The sequence below is a fragment of the Miscanthus floridulus genome, chromosome 1, assembly GCF_019320115.1.
Source record: "Miscanthus floridulus cultivar M001 chromosome 1, ASM1932011v1, whole genome shotgun sequence".
Lineage (NCBI taxonomy): Eukaryota > Viridiplantae > Streptophyta > Magnoliopsida > Poales > Poaceae > Miscanthus > Miscanthus floridulus.
In genome coordinates this window covers 104,452,648-104,469,303 of record NC_089580.1, presented here as the reverse complement: position 1 = coordinate 104,469,303, position 16,656 = coordinate 104,452,648, and the positions used below count along the sequence as shown (strand labels likewise).

The window sequence follows — 16,656 nt, the reverse complement described above, 5'->3', positions numbered from 1 at the left end:
GATTTCTGATTGCATTCCTTGTGTATCACTCCCTACCAAGCTCCACATACAAGCCATCATAATCGGTACTCTCTGGTCTTGTATTCGCCTAGCCATCACTTTCGTTACCACAACACACTGTTTTTTTTTCTGTAACCCGCAGGGACTTCATAAGAGCTTCGGTTGGTACGAGAGGTGAGGTTGTGAGAGCTACCAAATTTTTTTCCATAAATACCTATTGTTCGTATTTAGCTAACCTTACACAGGAGATGGGTGGTGTTGAGATAGAAGATTGTGTTACTATGGCACAATTTAATGAACTTTGGCAAAGCATGGAAGAGAAGCAAGATCGGTTGACCCGAGATCTTCAGGCTCTTTTGACTGAAATCAGAGGGCGTTGTCAACCTCATGATGGTGCAAGCAACCATGGTGAAGATGGAGAAGATAGTGATGGAAGAGCTGCTGCTAGAAGAGGAAGAGAACAAGTAAGGAGAAACCAAGGTGCTGCACATGGTAGAGGAAGAGGACGAGGTCGAAGAAATGATGACAGTGATGAATCTGAAGATGTGGATGAAGATAATCATTCCCAATATCATGGTGGTCGCCGACATCATAGAAGAGGCAACCATGAGGAGAGGTTTGGCAAACTGAAATTTACCATGCCAAAATTTGATGGAGGATCTGATCCTGAAGCTTACTTCACTTGGGAGTTGAAAGTGGACAAGATATTTCGCTTGCATAATTATTCAGAGGAGAAGAAATTAGCCATGGCATCTCTTGAGTTTGATGGATATGCTCTGATATGGTGGGAACAACTTCTGCGTGATCGAGAAGAAGATGGAGAAAACCCTATTGCAACATGGGATGAGATGAAGCAAGAAATGAGAATTTGTTTTGTGCCGAAGCACTATCAGCGTGATCTTTTTGATAAATTGCAGAATCTGAAGCAAGGAAGCCTCTCTGTTGAGGAGTATTATAAAAAGATGGAGAAAGCTATGATTAGAGCCGATGTGTGTGAAGATGAAGAGCAAACTATTGCATGTTTCATGGCTGGGTTACATCACAATATCCAGCGCATTGTTGAGTTTCATCCGTACCGTCATCTTATTGATTTGGTACATCAAGCAACTAAAGCTGAACGTCAATTGCAGCAAGATGCTAAGAACAGCAAGCCCTTGTCATATGGTATGAGGACTATGTCAGGAGGGGGCAAGTCAATCTCAAGGTTTACCGCTGCACCCTCATCAGCGAAAAGCTCAAGTGGAGACTTACGTTCTAATGTGCAGGGTATTTTTAGAGGGAAGAATGCTGCTGCCCAAGGCATGAGCTCTAAACCATCAGCATCCACCACTACTTCAGTGGGTTCTACAGCTAAGAGTAGTGGGATTCAATGCTTCAAGTGTGGAGGTCATAGGCATGTAATCAAGGAGTGTTCGAATAATCATGTGATCATTGTGAAAGACAATGGAGAATATGAATCAGCTAGTGAAGAGGAAGTTGAGGAAGAGTATGATGATGAGGCTCATGAAGATGAGGAACATAGTAGATGTGAATTTGAGCAAGGTGCTGCTCTTGTGGTGGCTCAAATTTTGAGCGTTCAAATGAAGAAAGCTAAAAATGGACAGCGACATAATCTTTTTCAAACCAGAGCTAAAGTGCAAGATAAGGTAGTCAAGGTGATCATTGATGGCGGGAGCTGCCATAATATTGCTAGTCGTGAGATGGTTGACAAGCTTGGTTTGAAACTACAGCGGCACCCTCATCCCTATCATGTCCAATGGTTGAATGATTTAGGAGATATTAAGATTGGATATAGAGTAAAGGTTCCATTCAAAATTGGTGAATATGTTGACACAGTAGAGTGTGATGTGGCACCGATGTCTGTGTGCCACTTGCTACTTGGAAGACCTTGGCAATATGATCGATATACTCAGCATTGTGGGAGAACAAATCAGTACACACTAGATTTGAAAGGAAAGAAGTTTGTACTCAAGCCTATGATGCCTCAACAAATCATGGCTGAGCACTTACAAAAGCAAACTGAAATTAGTTCGGCAAGTGATGGAAGAGAAGAGCAAAAGAAATTGAGTGCCATCCACAATTCGGTGAGTGAGTTCCACAAGCCAAATTTGAGAGATAAAAAGAAAGGAGAGGGAGAGCATCTAGTTATGCTAGCCACAAAATCTGAGCTGAGAGAAGTGAGGAACAACCCAGATCAAGTGCTCTTTGTACTTATGTGCAAAGACATTTTAATTTCACCTAATGATATCACCTCTCTTCCTAGTGTTGTGTCTCATCTTTTGCAGGACTATGAAGACATTTTTCCAAAAGAAACACCGTCTAGACTACCTCCCATTCGTGGAATTGAACATCAAATTGATCTCATTCCAGGGGCTGCACTCCCTAACTGTCCACCATACCACACCAATCCTGAAGAAACAAAAGAAATACAAAGGCAAGTACAAGAACTTCTTGATAAAGGTTTTGTTCGTGAAAGCTTAAGTCCTTGTGCTGTTCCTGTGATATTAGTGCCTAAAAGGATGGTTCTTGGAGGATGTGTGTTGACTGTAGAGCTATAAATAATATCACTGTTCGCTATCATCATCCTATTCCACGGTTAGATGATTTGCTTGATGAATTGAGTGGTTCCATAATATTTACTAAAATTGACTTGAGAAGTGGTTACCATCAAATTAGAATGAAAGCGGGAGATGAATGGAAAACTGCATTTAAAACTAAATTTGGGTTGTATGAATGGTTAGTTATGCCTTTTGGTTTGACTAATGCCCCTAGTACTTTCATGAGATTAATGAACCATGTCCTATGAGCTTTCATTGGAAAATTTGTTGTTGTCTACTTTGATGATATTCTAATTTACAGCAAGTCTGTTGGAGAGCATATGAAACACATTCGGCAAGTCTTGGATGAGCTTAGAAAGGAGAAATTATTTGCTAATCTTGAGAAGTGCAGTTTTTGCACAGACCATGTTGTGTTTCTTGGCTTTGTTGTATCAGGAAAGGGCATAGAAGTAGATGAACCAAAGGTGAAAGCCATCAAGGATTGGCCAACTCCTACAAATGTAAGTCAAGTAAGAAATTTTCATGGCCTTGCTGGTTTTTATAGGAGATTTGTGAGAGATTTTAGTACCATCGCTGCTCCTTTGAATGAATTGACAAAGAAAGGGGTTGATTTTAAATGGGAGAACTCACAAGAAACTGCTTTTCAAGAATTAAAGAAACATTTGACTGAAGCACCATTGCTTGTTCTTCCTGATTTCACTAAAACTTTTGAAGTAGAATGTGATGCTAGTGGAATTGGGATAGGAGGAGTTTTAATGCAACAAGGAAAACCAGTAGCATATTTTAGTGAAAAATTGGGAGGTGCCCAATTAAATTATTTTGTGTATGACAAAGAATTGTATGCTTTGGTGCGTGTACTTGAGACATGGCAGCACTACTTATGGCCAAAGGAGTTTGTTATTCATTCCGATCATGAAGCTTTGAAGTACTTGAAGGGACAAGCTAAGCTGAACCGTTGCCATGCCAAGTGGGTTGAGTTCATCAAAACATTTCCATACATTGTGAAATATAAGAAAGGTAAGGACAATGTGGTTGCTGATGCTTTGTCTCGAAAGAGTGTGTTGTTAAATCAACTTGAAGTCAAGGTGTTGGGTCTTGAAAGTTTGAAAGGCTTGTATAATAATGATCCTGAATTTTCAGAACCGTATAATCATTGTAAAGATGGAAAAGGTTGGGAAAAATATCACATACATGATGGATTTCTGTTTAGAGCTAACAAGCTTTGTGTTCCAAATTCTTCTGTTAGATTGTTTTTGTTGCAGGAATCACATGGAGGTGGACTAACAAGTCATTTTGGACAGAAGAAAACATACGAACTGCTAGGTGATCATTTCTATTGGCCTAAGATGAGGAGAGATGTCATCAGATTTGTGGAACGATGCATCACCTGTCACAAAACTAAGTCAAAATTAAATCCTCATGGCTTATACACTCCCTTACCTGCTCCTAACATTCCTTGGGAAGACATAAGCATGGATTTTATTTTAGGGTTACCTAGAACTCAGAGAGGAAAGGATTCTATATTCGTTGTGGTTGATAGATTTTCAAAGATGGCACATTTTATCCCCTGCAACAAGAGCGACGATGCTTCACATGTTGCTAATTTATTTTTTAGGGAAATTGTGAGGCTACATGGGATGCCCAGAACCATTGTGTCTGATCATGATGTCAAGTTCGTGAGCTATTTTTGGAAAACATTATGGGCTAAACTTGGAACCAAGCTCTTGTTCTCAATAACTTGTCACCCTCAAACCGATGGACAAACTGAGGTGGTGAATCGTACATTGTCAATGTTGCTGCGAACCATGGTGAAAAAGAACTTGAAGATTTGGGAGGATTGCTTGCCACATGTGGAGTTTGCTTATAACAGGGCAGTACACTCTACCACTAACTTGTGTCCTTTTGAAATCGTATATGGTTTCAAACATATTGCTCCGATCGATTTGTTGCCCCTTCCATTGCAGGAGAGAATCAACATGGAAGCTTCCAAGCGTGCTGCATATGTAAAGAAGATACATGAGAAGACCAAGGAAGCAATTGAACTAAGTGCTAAACGCAAGGCTACAAGTATGAACAAACATAGGAAGAAAGTGTCATTCGAACCAGGGGACTTGGTGTGGATACATTTGCGCAAGGATCACTTCCCTGATAAGCGCAAATCCAAATTGTTGCCTTGAGGAGATGGACCATTCCGTGTTTTTGCAAAGATCAATGATAATGCATACAAGATAGATCTTCCAGCAAGCTATGGTGTGAGTACGACCTTCAATGTTGCTGACTTATCGCCATTCATAAGAGAAGATGGATTAGAGTTGAGGACGACTCCTTTTCAAGAGGGGGAGGATGATATGACCACGTCATCAACCAACATGTTACAACCTCCAATTCAAGTAACACCAACTCAAGTATCACCTACATCGACACCAGCCCAAGCCTTTGATGGTCCAATTACACGTAGTCGAGCAAAGAAGCTACAACAAGAGGTGAACGCGCTACTTTATGAAGTTCAATTTAATATTAATGAGAATTATATACTGCCTAAGTCGTGCATGTTGTTGTTGCTCAGGTTCACTAAAGAGTATGGCAAGAACACACAAGGTGATGACCACAGAGAAGAACCACACTCGAACCAGACCAGTCCTGTAGAACAGTCGGAAAGAAATATTCATAACTTTTGATTTCCAGAAGCTATGAAGGTGAATGAGCACATTTTGGAAAGCTTGTCGAGTCTACTTTCCAATGATGCTACTGCCGATCAGCTTGGACTTCTAACTAATGAAATCTGACCAGCTTAGTACATACTGGTCAGACCTCTTGAAACTGACAGAAGTGTCAAGAAGAAAATATCATAACTTTTTATTCCCGAAGGCTATGGAGGTCCATGAGGACTTTTTGGAAAGCTTGTGAAATCTAGTTTCTAATGCTTCAAGGCCGACCAGATCCGACCAGTTTTAGTGCAGATGCAACCAGCTTTAGTGAAGACTGCTCAGAGGGTTAACAGTCTTCTCAGGACATGATATTGGTATAACTTCTCATATTAAACTGTACCATTCTACAATGTTTCGTGGTGCATGCTATACATGGTGTGAAACCTTATCAAGTTAGCTTTCCAACGCAACCAACCACATGTCTTTTGGATTTTCCAAGATGGAGTTACTACCAAAACATTGAAGACTGCGCAGAAGACCAACAGCCACACGGAAACTGCTCAGAAACCTATTTCGTGGAAGTCTGTTCACATAGCCTACCCTTTCGTTTTCTTTTCGTGTTTATACCTATCTAGGAGGGCTGTTCCTAGTATAAATATCCATGTACTCCTAAGCAAAAGAAGACTTTTGATAATTGAAATACAGAACCCCCTTTGTTCAGCTATGTGCTAACAAATATTGAGAGTGATCTCTACCCCTTTGCTCTTGTGATTTCCTTCGCGGGATTTATAGAAGCGGCGGCTTCATCCGCTCCCAATTGGTGCTCCTACTCCCTTCAAGGTTTGCCTTGATTGATTGTAGGTTGTGTTGGTTGGTTCTTTGAGAGTGTGGTTGGGCGAATCCTCGATTTAGGTTGTCGGTTAAAGATGGAAGTTGGCTTTGAGTTTTATTTGCCACGTTGCACTAGTTATCGCTGCCTGCAGCAAGTTATCCGGTTGTTCTTTAGCTAGTTATCTGGTGATTGATCCTACGTTGTGAAGATCGGGACATCGCATCGTATCACAGTATTTGTAAGTACCGACGTCCACCATCCCTGAAAAAGGCAGCACGACCTCCCGTATGCATCTGACATTCTACAGTGACATCAATAGTGTTGTAGGCGCCTACCATTATCTTGTACCCGCCAATGTGGGCAACAAGGCTCGGTAGGCGTGGGTAGCAAGGCTCGGTAGCATATGTACCCTCACCCTCTCACTTGTAAAGCCATCCCCTTTATCTATAAATGAGGATGCTCCCCCTCCAACAAAAGGGAGAGCCCTTCTTGAAGATAACAAGCACCAATCAAGTTCACTAGCTCACAACCATAGAACTACCGGGTTTGTACCCCAAGCACACGCTTGAACTCTTAGCTCATAGCGTAGCTCCTGTCACTCTTGGCCCTTCCGACCGGAGCCGACCGGACCTCTTGTACACCCCATCCTTCTCCTTCTTGTTTGTAACCCCACTACAAACTTTGAGCACCTAGGCTCAGGAATAAAGTCACTAACCGACCCAAATTGGATGTAGGGCACATTGCCTGAACCAGTATAAACCCTATGTCATTGAGTGCTAGGCCACCTCCGATCACAACATACGGCAAAACTACAAATATTTACTAGTTGGTCACATTCTGCACCGACACATAATATAACTGGCTAAGATAAATTTTTATTTGGTTTTAGTTTATTAAGCATCTTTTTTAACTAGCATGAAGCAAACCCACTAACAGTAAAACCAAAAGGGAAAGAAATACTTAGCTATGTACACGGGGGATGCTCCTCCCCCAAGCTAGATGTTACTATGGTTTTCTTTAGAGTGGTTTTACTAGTAGAAGTCTTTCTTATCCATGAGTGGGGCAAGATGAAGACTACCGGGTAAACTTGCTCTTTGATCATATGTATCGTCCTGCAAAAATATCAATAAGAACACCACAAACTCGTGGCACGGATTAGGATAAGGGGCTAGTGGTCGGCCATTCGGAGATTAGTTGTTCTTGTCGGGTTGGACAGATATTCTATTGGTAGAATTTTAGCAGGATGTCTATCTAATATATATATTTGGATTTTTTAATTTCATAATGTAGAAAAGGAAATACGTATGCATGGTATTTCTATTTTTATTTTTATGCCACCACAGTGAATATTTCTATGGGCTTTTACACACCATAGAATTATTCACATGGGGCTTAAGATTTTAATAATGCAATAGTAAGATTTTTATTTTATTTTCTAAATGCAATGCTAATATAGAAAAGTAGATATGCTAAAGTGAAAATGATTTATGCAATGCTAGAAAGTAAAAATGGATAACTACCGATGTTACCTTACGGCGAGGGTTTGGATTTTTAAGTCCTTCGGACAGGACTAGGCTAGAGAAGAGTCATTCATTCTTCGGGTGCATCATCCAGTCTAGGAGATGGAGACCTTGATGGTTGCACCACTTGTGATGGTGACTCTAATGATGTCACCTTTTCTTTCCACACCAGCTTGGTCTATGGACTTGACTTTGGTGGAGTAGGTTCATCTTTCACAACTTCTTCAGGTTCTTCATCTTCTTCCCATCCACTCTTCAGGGGTTGATTCCTTTGGCGTTGTGATGATCGACGTCTCCTCCTAGAGCAGGTCTTCTTCGGCTGTTCATAAGTTGTATAACTATTGAAATAACAGCGTACCTTTTCTCCAGGGAATTAGAAGTGGACTTATCTAGATCCGACGTAGATGATCGTGTTGGTGGCGTTTAGGAACGGTCTTCCCAGAATGATGGGTGTATCGTCTTCCTCTTCACCCATGTCTAGAACCATGAAGTCATCAGGGGCAAACTGGTCATGTATTCTTACCATGACATCTTTCGCTATTCCCTCCGAAAATCAGATTGATTGGTCCGCCATCTGCAGTTGCATGTATATAGGGAACAAAGGTTCATCTCCAAATAAATATTCATATGTTACCTTAGACATTATGTTGATGCTCGATCTAATGTCATAGAAGGTGTTGTGGAATATTCTTTGCCTAATGGTACACTCGGTCGTTGGTATGCCAGGGTCGTCTTTCTTAGCACAGAATGGTGAAGTGAGGAGGTGGTCATACTCTAATCAGATTATGTTGATCATGTTGACTGATTCTTCTTGAGATTGCCTAGCTTTGTTCTTCCTCCACCGATTGTTCTTGGTAATTGTCGTATCTTCGGGAAGGTTTGCCTTTTGTGGAGACTAGGAGATTGCAAGATGTGGTTCTTGAAAGAGAACTATGGCAGAACCTCCTAAGTTATAGGGCCCACATGCACCTATCACTGTCCGACGACCTTTGACATTTATGCATATGTTCCTGGTAACTTAAGAAGACTGTCGGGTGTCCTCAGGGAACCCCAAATCATCCATGATTTCCGAGCAGGATCACGTTACAGAGTCATTGCAGTATTACAACATTTATTCAAATATCTACACCAGAGTAAAAACAGCGGAAGTCTTACAATAACATAATTTACAAAACAGTAGTTTCAAACCTCGCAACTAGGTTTGATGTTTATTACAAAATGAAATAGTGGAGTGGCATTATAATATAATACAAAACACACAATAAAACTTCCCTGCCCAAGGGCCACACATTTACTTCTCATCGTCATCACAAGGTACAACTATCATGCAGCACGATCCAAAATAGATCTGCTCATGAGGCTCACCTGCAACAAGGGTCAATGAACCCTAAGTACAAAAGTACTCAACAAGATTTAACCAAAGTAAAACTGATAGAACTCAGGAATGCCGGTTCATGGGATTCAAGGTATGGCTTTAACAATAATCAAAGTTCTTTTGCGTAAAAGCTCTTTAACAAAATTCTTTATATAGAAAACTTCATAAAAATCATATATAAAGCTGACACGATCCATGTTGAGATCATGAAACTTCATATCCAACACCTTCACATGCCTTATTTGAGTTCCAGTTATTAGTACTACGATGATGAACAGAGAAGTGAGTCTCCATAACCGAGGAGCAACGATGATTCAAACCGATTAAACCCAGCTGGGGATTCCAGACCACACGACATATGCAGGTCCCCGACCTACATATATCAACCTACTCTCAGATCCTCTAAAGCAAGAATGGGTCCGCGCCACCCGAGAATACAGTACTCCACCAATCCAGCCCATTGCCACGTGGGTACACGCTATTCCCGCCATCTCTCCACTCCTAGTGCGCGAGTAGCCATTCTCGTAATAGAATCGCCAAGTTCAGGCTTACCAGAGTATGCGGTTAGTACTACAAAGTCTCACTGCACATAGTTCAACAACAGATATGCCTTAATCGACACAGGCGGAAAGAACCTGCTCACAAGACCTCCATGTCTTGTGGCTCACACACACCGAGTCCACCCGGTCTAGATTTATTACTCCACATTCCCATATCACATGATAACATAAGTTAATCAAATCCCCTTTAAAGTTCGCAGGTAACAGGTAATCACCTGACTTTCATTGTTCTACGCATAGCTAAGCATAACTAGGCATATACGAATTTAAAACTGGTAATATGGTAATTATGGAATAACAAGGTGGGTAATGCACCAATTAGGTTCTTACTTAACTCCTAATTACTTAATGCAGTAACAGAAAGTAAAAGCGAAATTGATTTGTAAAATACAAGGTAGGGTTGTATGCATCCGGGGCTTGCCTTCGTTGATGGAAAAGTCCGGTTCCTGCGACGTTTCACAAGTATTCGATCCGACCTCAACAGATGGATTAACTTCCTCAACAACTTGATTAATTACCATGTGTTCACCTTCGTTCGCTACACGTAGTAACAATGCCATGTTTAACATGATGCGGAATACGAAACATAATGTGCGATGATGGATGCAAAAATTAAGAATTTGAATACAACTTTCCTTCGCGGTACAACGGCAAGTTAAACTAATCAAACCTTTTTCGCACCACCCATATCAATTGCCAAGGATCATTATCAACTAATCACCCAAGGACATCACTCAATCAAAAATTCAAACAAAAACCTAATTCATTAAAGGTTACAATTTGCTTTTATGAATTAATTATTTAATTCAAAATTATGAAATAAATCAACTTATTCTAATTGAGCTCAAAATTTTAGTAAATGTTCATTACATGATAACTAAGTGGCAAAACAAATTTCATAATTTTTGGATAAATAAATAAGCCTAGAAAAATCATGGAAATCCATTTATTAATAAATTGAGCAATTTTTATCACATTCAAAAATTACTGAAAAACATTATTTCATATTTTTCTTAAATAATATACATCACAGAGAAGTCACACAAAAATTTTCATAATTTTGGAGCTCTAAATAAATCTACACAAAAATAACAAATTACATCACTATTCATTCAAATCTAAAAATAGAAAAAATCCATTTGAACGCTGAGTCACTGACAACCCGACCCCACCTGTCATCCCTAACCTCGCATGTTTGACCACGACGGCGACGGCACTGACCGGCGTAAACTCATCGACGGTGAGTCCAACGGCGACGACCAAAGTACCAAAATGATCACTAAGACTAGGCGCATTGATTGACGTCCCTATCGGCACTGATTATGGCCCTATACTAGCTCGTCGTCAGCCATGGCGGATGCGGTGGCACGGCAGCGCTATGCCGGCGACGTGAGATTTGTACAGCTTAAACAGAAGGCCTAGGAAGCAATAGCAGCTCACCCCAAACGCGACTGAGTAGAGCACAAGGCCAAAGGAGCAACGGAGAGGTGGGTCGACGTTCTAAGCAAGCACGGCGGAGCAGATCGTCGTCGGTGGTGATGTTCCGGGAGCTGTGGTGGCCAAAATGAGAAATCAATGGGTCATGGAGGACTACAGCATCATGGCGAAGCTGAAACAAGACTCAGCAGGGGCAGAGGATCACCGTAACACGCTGGCCACGGCGAAGCGCTCGCGACGGTGACGCTGCCGGCCACGAGGAAGAAGAGCGCGCACCGCGAGTTTCTAGTGAAGACAAGCCACAAGGACTGGTTTGCTGGATGTGCAAGGAACTAGCGGAGCTAGGACATGCTTTGCTGTGATGGCGCGGGCACTGGTTCGACAGCAAAAGCTCAACGGAGTTATGGCAACGGCGCTGGGAAAACAGAGGAAGGGAAACGGCGAAGAACGGCGATGGCTTAGGCCTTAAGGAGCGGCCAGAAGCACAAGGAAGCCACGCAGGAGCCTTTCCCACGCCAGCGTGAAGCCAAGGACATCCACGCGCGCGTCTGGAAGTGAACCGAAGGTCGCCGGCGGTGTAGCTACGGCGGTGAACACTGTTCACAGTATTTACAAGTTTGCCATTCGCCAAAATTCACAAATTACTCTCAAATTTTCATAACAACTCAAAAATCTCCAAAAACAAAAGTTGTTCAAAATCAAAAGTTCTACAACTTTGCTTTATAACCAACTCCTAATTCAGTCTAGATTTTGAAATGAACTTTTGAATTTAAATGGGGAAATTTAACTAATTACGCCTTTTTGAATTACTCCAAATTTTACTAAACAACTTGAAAAACTCCAAAAACAAACTTTGCTTAACTTATCAAGCTCTACACTTTTGCTTTTGGACTCAACCCCAAAATATGCATAGATTTTGAAATGGATTTTCAGGGTAGGATTTAAATGCTGAAAATCGGGGTTTTCACGAAAAATTCAAAATCCAATAAACTTTGAACTTGAGTCAAACAATACAATTCAACACATACCACATGAATATAAACTTGTTTTAGTGTATGCATCTCAAAGTTTTCACCAAATGCCAAATGCTTTGCAATGCATATGACGATATGTCAGGTTTTAGTATTTAAACACTCGGGGTGTTACAAGAACTTCTCCTTCTTATCCTTGAATGTGAAGCAGATCTTAGCACTATTCGTGTAGATGATGGCCTTTGCGGTGCTTAGGAAAGGTCAGCCCAAGATGATGGGTGCCCTTTCATCTCCACTCGTCTCTAAAACCACAAAGTCTATGGGGACATACGATTGTCCCACTTGTATGATGGCATCTTCAAGAACTCCCTTGGGGTAGCAGAGTGACTAATCTGCAAGCTGCAAACGCATATTTGTGTACAACAAAGGATCTCCTAGGATCTTCTCATAAATTACCATAGGCATGATGTTGACACTTGCTCCAAAGTCACAGACAGCTTCTTGGAAGATGTGGGGTCCAATGACGATGGGGATGATAGGTCTCCTAGGGTCACCTTTCTTGTCGGATAGGTAATAATCTATCCACCTTCCCATAGATGGCTCCGTGTAGTAGTAAGCTACATTGTGAATATCGATAAGATTTGTAGTTTCTAGATCTTCCGACTGCCCTAGAATCTTACCTTTATTGGATGGAGGAACAGCAGCCGCCAGCTGAGCTATTTGTGATTCTATCATTTTATTAAAGCTATGCTGGTTCTTTATGGTAGAAGCAAAGCTATCCATTCTATTATTTATGTCTTCTAAAATTTTATCATTGGTAGCTAGCTTCCTAGATAAACCCTCCATAATTTTAGTTTGGCCAGAAATCAATTCTCTCAAAGGTGGTTGATTGAAATTATTATAATTGTTACCTTCAGGGTTACCTATGTAATTACCTTGGTAGTTCGGCCTCTGTTGCTGATTCTATCCTTGATTCTGTTGAGGATGAAAGTAGTTGTTGTTGACAAAATTCACATCCTCTCAGGTTTCAGGACAGTTGTTCCCTAAATGCCTAGTGTTGCCACATTCTTCACATGTCATGCGGGAATCATGAATGTGCATGACTTCTTGCTTTCCATTAGCTCAGTCTTTGAACTTCTTCATCAGCAGGTCTATCTTGGCAGATAGCATGTCTACCTCCTTGAGTTGATGCATACCTCCACCTCTCTTGCAGGTCTAAAGACGTTCTTCATTCCAAGAGGTGAAGCAAATGGTGAAGATCATGATGGTGGTGTGACCATGGTGATCAAATGCTTGGCTTGGAAAAAGAAGAAAGAGAAAAACAAAAAGTTCAAGGCAAGGATGAAACTTGATAGGAGCTTTTTGGTTTGGTGATCGAGACACTTAGTGAGTGTGATCACATTTAGGATCGATAGCCGTACTAGTAAGAGGGGTAAAACTCGTATCGAAATGCGGTTATCAAAGTGACACTAGATGTTCTAACTCATTGCATATGCATTTAGATTCTAGTGAGTGCTAACACCCTTGAAAATATTTGTGAAAATATGCTAACACACATGCACAAGTGTTGGTATTTATTAACTTGTCACTTGTTTTAAGTAGCCACCTATTATATGCCTACATCTCTTAGCATTACTTGTACTAGGTTGTCATCCCTAATGATGATGCCAGAGATTATTATGGATGCTGCCTAGTACTACTACTAGAGTAATATTAAGTAGTTCTTTATTATTTTATGTGACTAGAAAGATTACATATGAATTAACATGATCTGTAAGCGCACAGATAATATACCATTGTAGCACTTTACCTGAGAGTATTCCAGGTATCGTTATTTATATTTTTACCACAGGGAAGGTCTGGCATGGACATGTATTGATAACTTATACTATTGATGGAGAAGTATACCATCACCAATATTCTACTCACAATAGGGGTAAGTCATAAGATAAGATGTGTATATAATAAGTGTTAATTAATGATAATGATAAATCACTCAGAGTACTACTTTCTATGGCATTTGCATGGTTAAGTAGAATATTAGAGGAATAATTCCTAAGTCATTCTTAATTACAAGTCAAAGCATACTATGGTTAGTGCAATTACACTTAGTAATCATGGTTAAGATCAACTTCATATCTACATATAAGGGATATTACTAAGGAAGATTAAGAACAGAGCTTGTCTTCCTTCGTAACCGGATCCTACGTGCAAACCTATATCCGGGGAGTGGACTACAAAGGACTCACCGGGAGTGTCACATCCACGATCTACCACATGACCACGAATATAGGGTATATCCGTAGGTAAACAACATATAATCACCATAGTTACACAATGTCGACCACTCACCCATGGTACCCTAGAGTGAGTGCTATACGAACTTATGCATGAACATGATGGTAATCCAACTATACTAAGCATATAACCAAAGTAAACCATGAACATTACAATGAAGAACATAAATGAGATGAATACTAATGTTGTCATAACAATTATAGCAAACATATAAAAGTAATGAGAGATACAAAAGAGAGGGGGTACAAAGACTATACCAAACCACGCTCTTGACAAGATCAGGAATCCCAACAAAGCCTGCTTACCTCCCTCTAGACCTAGCCTAAGTAGCTATGCCCTAGAATATGGTGGAGCTCTAAGGATGATTAGGATTTCTGTCTTCTCAAATGACTTATATGCTTCCAGGGGGTGGTAGGGACTGATATATATAGGCCGAAGCATCAATCGTGAGCCCTTGGATCAAACCAACTTAAAGGACAGCGTAGATTGCGATGGAGACCGACATGTGGAGGCAGTGGAGAACCAACATTGCGACGGAGACCGACATGTGGGCCTAGGGGGCCAGGCGGCCTACAGGTGGGGCCAGCCACCTCACCCTCCGCTTTGGTGTGGAGTCCTCTCGAGTCTTCTAGAACCGGTGTCCGTTTCGCTATGGATAAGCGCAATTAATTCTAACATGTAGGTCCACATTGATGGTTTTCTGGATAAACCCTACAGAAAATATAGATTCACCAAAACTCATGGAATTTGTTAGTTTAAACCCCTAGACCTTTGTTGGTGATTATATTTATGCCCTTATATATGTTATATTAACGGTTTATATTGGTTGTTAACTACCGTCAACAACAAGGTGATACACTTGATGGTTGGCACGTTTGAGCAAGGGTAGAGAAGTTGGTGAAGTGAAGGAGTTGTTTTTCACTGAAAAACACTAATCGGACTCTGCTATCGAAGTGACCGAACTTGGGGCATCAGTGCCTGGTCATTTATAAATGAAGAGGGCACGCTCGGTCTCGGTTTGTCCTATGATCGGACTCAGAGAAGAAGAGTGACCGGACTCAGGCTGAACATTGTTCAACGTCTAGTCCTGCTGACGTGGCGGCGTGCAGCGAGGAGAAGGATGAGCGGGCGTAGTGGCGCATCCGGTCATGGTGGGCCTGACGCATTCGATCACTGTTTTGCCGCTCGGGGTGCTCTCTGGAAGTAACCTGACGCCTGGAAGCTGAGGGTATCGGCGCATCCGGTCGTTTGTTGGGGGCATGCGATGTTGTGCTGACCTAATGCGACACTAGTGAGTTAAAGCGCGTGGGAATGGCTACTAGCTGTTGGCATCGTGTGGCTGACATTTAAAGCAGGGGACACATGGCGCTCATCGGACGACCGGACGCTGGAGGCATGCGTCCTGGTCAACTCTGACCTGCGTGTCCGGTCGGCCCACAGTGAGCTACCCGTGGTGCCCAACTGGCTCTATTCGTGGAGGCTTTCTATTTAAGCCCCTTGGCTGGCTCAAGCTCACTCTCTTGGCCATTTGCATTAACATAGCAATCTTGTGAGCTTGGCCAAAGCCCTCCCACTCATCTCCATCATTGATTCATTATCTTTGTGAGATTGGGAGTGAATCCATGTGCATTGCTTGAGTGATTGAATCCAGAGGCACATGGTGTTCATGTTTCGCTGTGGGATTTGTTTGTTACTCTTGGTGGTTGCCACCACCTAGACAGCTTGGAGCAGCGAGGATCGTTGAACAGATGTTGGTGATTGTCTTCGGCTCCGATCGTGGTGATTGTGAGGGGTTCTTGACCTTTCCCCGATGAAGAGTCAAAAGGTACTCTAGTGGATTGCTCGTGGCTTGTGTGATCCTCATCTTGTGTTGGTTGTGCGGCACCCGATTACGGGTTTGGCGTGTGATGCCAATTAGCATGTGAACCTCCAAGTGAGTGAATCGCCACAACAAGGACTAGCTTGCCGGCAAGCAAGTGAACCTCGATAAAATATCTTGTGTCATCCTGTCCCGAGGATTTCTTGGTATTCATTGTGATTGATTGTGATCATCTTGTGATTGGCTCACTCCTCGACACGTCGGTATAATCATCACCATCCCTCTCTTGTATTACATTCCTAGTGTTGCTACGCTCTTTAGTATAGTTAGTTTTGAGAGCTAGCTTGTGTCGGGTCTAGTGGTTAGTGGGGCTCTTTAGTTAGTCTTTGAGAGCTCACTAACTTAGTGTAGTGACATAGCCAATTGTGTGCTTAGAGATCATAGTCACTAAAATTGTGGTAGGTGGCTTTCATTTTTAGTAGGCTAGAGCAACACTCGCTTCGTCGTTTAATTGTCTAACATCTTTGCTAAGTGTTGTTGTAGAAATTTTTAATAGGCTATTCACCTCCCCCCTCTAGCCATTAGGACCTTTCAACGGTGCCCCCCAATGGTCGACTCAAAGGCTAGTTTGACTGGCG

General features: G+C 41.7%; 1 protein-coding gene across 1 annotated transcript; it reads left to right on the top strand.

Annotated features, from left to right (window-relative positions):
- The first annotated feature begins 248 nt into the window (after positions 1-248).
- Positions 249-3,842, top strand: LOC136460908 (uncharacterized). Its single transcript, XM_066460438.1, has 4 exons — positions 249-2,084; positions 2,286-2,434; positions 2,860-3,702; positions 3,821-3,842. Exons 1-4 carry the CDS (start codon positions 249-251, stop codon positions 3,840-3,842), a joined length of 2,850 nt encoding a protein of 949 aa, XP_066316535.1.
- The last annotated feature ends 12,814 nt before the right edge of the window (positions 3,843-16,656 follow it).